The 3,124-nt window shown below is 53.3% G+C and overlaps 1 protein-coding gene across 2 annotated transcripts in view; it reads left to right on the top strand.

Annotated features, from left to right (window-relative positions):
• Positions 1 to 603: 603 nt before the first annotated feature.
• The window catches only part of cbsa (cystathionine beta-synthase a), a 59,795-nt gene continuing 57,274 nt past the window's right edge, over positions 604 to 3,124 (top strand). For both annotated transcript variants that reach the window (XM_041211223.1, XM_041211225.1), the window contains exon 1: positions 604 to 710. In XM_041211223.1, the coding sequence (XP_041067157.1) occupies positions 660 to 710 (51 nt within the window). In that variant the 5' untranslated portion in view covers positions 604 to 659. The remainder of the gene's footprint in view (positions 711 to 3,124) is intronic.

Below are 3,124 nucleotides of genomic sequence, written 5' to 3'. Positions count from 1 at the left end.
GAGCCTTGGTGACAAGTTTGAAACCCTGTGAGGTGGGCAGTCATTGAGGCCCTTCAAGTTGGAGCCACCTTTGGACAGAGTTCCAAGGTGAGATCTTCGAAGGTGAAGATTGGAATCCCTTTTGAGAGAGACCAAGTTTCACTGAGATTAGCTGACTCAGTGTTTACTGACGTCTGGGTGGGATGATGAGAAATCCACGGACTCTATCTTGGTCGCATCTGCGATTTATTGTGCAGTGTTGTGTTTTTGACCACAGTTTGCGTGTTAATTTGAACGTACCTCATACTAATCCTGAATGTTAGGGTTAATAGCTGTATCTTTCTGACCTTGTATAGTAAAGTTTTTTTTTGTTAATTCAAAATATGTGGAATCTTGTGCCTTTATTCTCTCAGAAAGTGTCTTGAATTGCAAACTTAGTCCATTTTAAGCAAACGTTCCTGGTCGCAAACAGCACCAAAAACTGGCGCAGGGTCAGAACACTCAATTTTCCGGCTCTTTTTTTCTCTCCGGGGGTGTTGCCCGGCTTTATGTTCCTCTTGTTTCTGACTGGTAAACTGATTAGACGCCTCTTTTATCAGCCAATCAGAACGTCGGGGCAGAAGGGGCGGGGCCAGCATTTGATACAAAGGAGCCGGAGCCGATTCCGATCCCGACGGAGAATGCGGAGCAGACACGGGTTTAGATCTCAGATCCCAGACACCGAGATCCAGGTACCGGGAGCAGGGAAACCGGATCCCACATCCGGCTGCGAGCTCGATCCGGCTCTGCTCCAACCGCCTCATCCTGAGCGCAATTCTCTCTTTCTTCCCTCTCTCTCTCCTCTCGCTCTCTCTCTCTCCCTCTTCTACCTCTTCCCCGTCTCTCCGTTTCTCTCTCTTCCACCTTTTCTGTCTCTCTTCCGCTTCTCTCTCTTCTCCCTTCTCTCTCTTCCTTCTCTTTCTCCATTTCTCTCTTCCCCTTCTCTCTTCCCCCTTCTCTCTCTCTCTCTTCCGCTTCCCTCTCTCTCTCTCTTCCCCCTTCTCTCTCTGTCTCTCCCACCCCCTTCTCCCTCTCTCTCTCCCCCCTTCTCTCTCTCTCTCTCTATCCCTTCTCTCTCTCTCTATCCCCCCTTCTCTCTCTCTCTATCCCCCCTTCTCTCTCTCTCTCGCGCTCTCTCTCTCTTCCCCTTCTCTCTCTCTCTCTTCCCCTTCTCTCTCTCTCTCTTCCCCTTCTCTCTCTCTCTCTTCCCCTTCTCTCTCGCTCTCTTCCCCTTCTCCCTTCTCCTCTCTCTTCCCCCTTCTCTCTCTCTCTTCCTCTCCCTTCCTCTCTCGCCCTTCACTCGGTCCTTCTCTTCTCGCTCTCCCCTCTCTCTCACTCTTCCCGTCCTCCCCCTTCTCTTCTCATCTCTCTCTTCTCCTCTTCCCCTTCTCCCTTTCTCTCTCTTCCCACCTTCTCCTCTCTCTCTTCCCCTTCTCTCTCCTTCTCCCTTCTCTCTCTTTCCTTCTCTCTTCTCCTCTCTCTCTTCCCCCTTCTCTCTCTCCCCCTTCTCTCTCTCTCTCTTCCTCTTCCCTCCTCTCTCTCTCTTCCCCCTTCTCTCCCTCTCTCTCCTCCCCCTTCCCTTTCTCCCACTCTCTCTCCCCCCTTCTCTCTCTCTCTCCCCTCTCTCTCTCTCTCCCCCCTTCTCTCTCTCTCTCTCCCCCCTTCTCTCTCTCTCCCCCTCCCCCATCTCTCTCTCCCCCCTCCCCCTTTCTCTCTCTCTCTCTTCCCCTTCTCTCTCTCTCTCTCTTCCCCCTTCCGTCTCTCTCTCTCTCTCTTCCCCCTTCTTCCTCTTCCTCTCTTCCCCCTTCTCTCTCTCTCTCTCTCTTTCCCCCTTCTCTCTCTCTCTCTGTCCCCCTTCTCTCTCTCTCTCTCCCCCTCTCTCTCTCTCTCTCTTCCCCCTTCTCTCTCTCTCTCTCTCTTCCCCCTTCTCTCTCTCTCTCTCTTCCCCCGTCCCCTCTCTCTCTCTCTTCCCCCTTCTCTCTCTATCTCTTCCCCCCTTCTCTCTCCCTCTCTTCCCCCCTCTCTCTCTCTCTCTCTTCCCCCCCTCTCTCTCTCTCTATTCCCCCTCTCTCTCTCTCTCTCTTCCCCCTTCTCTCTCTCTCTCTTCCCCCTTCTCTCTCTCTCTCTCTTCCCCCTTCTCTCTCTCTCTCTCTTCCCCCTTCTCTCTCTCTCTCTCTTCCCCCTTCTCTCTCTCTCTCTCTTCCTACCCTCTATCTCTCTCTCTCTCTTCCCACCTTCTCTCTCTCTCTCTCTCTCTCTCTTCCCACCCTTTCTCTCTCTCTCTCTTCCCACCCTCTCTCTCTCTCTCTCTTCCCCCGTCTCTCTCTCTCTCTCTCTCTTCCCCCCTTCTCTCTCTCTCTCTTTCCCCCTTCCATCTCTCTCTCTTCCCGACTTGCTCATCTCTCTCTCTCTCTCCCCCTTCTCTCTCTCTCTCTCTCTCCCCCTTCTCTCTCTCTCTCTCTCTCCCCCTTCTCTCGCTCTCTCTCTCTCCCCCTTCTCTCGCTCTCTCTCTCTCCCCCTTCTCTCTCTCTCTCTCCCCCTTCTCTCTCTCTCTCTCTCCCCCTTCTCTCTCGCTCTCTCTCTCCCCCTTCTCTCTCGCTCTCTCTCTCCCCCTTCTCTCGCTCTCTCTCTCCCCCTTCTCTCGCTCTCTCTCTCTCCCCCCTTCTCTCCTCTCTTCTCTCTTCGCTCCTCTCACCTTCTCTCATCTCGTCTCTCTTCCCCCTTCTCTCTCTCTCTCTCTTCCCCCTTCTCTCTCTCTCTCTCTTCCCCCCCTTCTTCTCTCTCTCTCTCTTCCCCCTTCTCTCTCTCTCGGGTCTCTCTCTCTTCTCTTCCCCTTCTCTCTCTCTCTCTTTTCCCTCCATCTCTCACTCTCTCCTTTCCCTCTTCTCTCTCTTTTCTCTCTTCCCTCCCTCCTTTCTCTCTCTCTCTCTCTTCATCTTCCCCCTTCTCTCTCTCTCTCTCTTCCCCCCTTCTCTCTCTCTCTCTCTCTCTTCTCCTCTCTCTCTCTCTCTCTCTTTCGCCTCCCTTCTCTCTCTCTATCTTCCCCCCTCCCCTTCTCTCGCTCTCTCTTCCTCCTTCTCTCTCTCCTCTCTTCCCCCCCTTCTCT

The sequence above is a fragment of the Carcharodon carcharias genome, chromosome 18 (assembly GCF_017639515.1).
Source record: "Carcharodon carcharias isolate sCarCar2 chromosome 18, sCarCar2.pri, whole genome shotgun sequence".
NCBI lineage: Eukaryota > Metazoa > Chordata > Chondrichthyes > Lamniformes > Lamnidae > Carcharodon > Carcharodon carcharias.
This window is presented reverse-complemented; position numbering and strand designations above follow the sequence as displayed.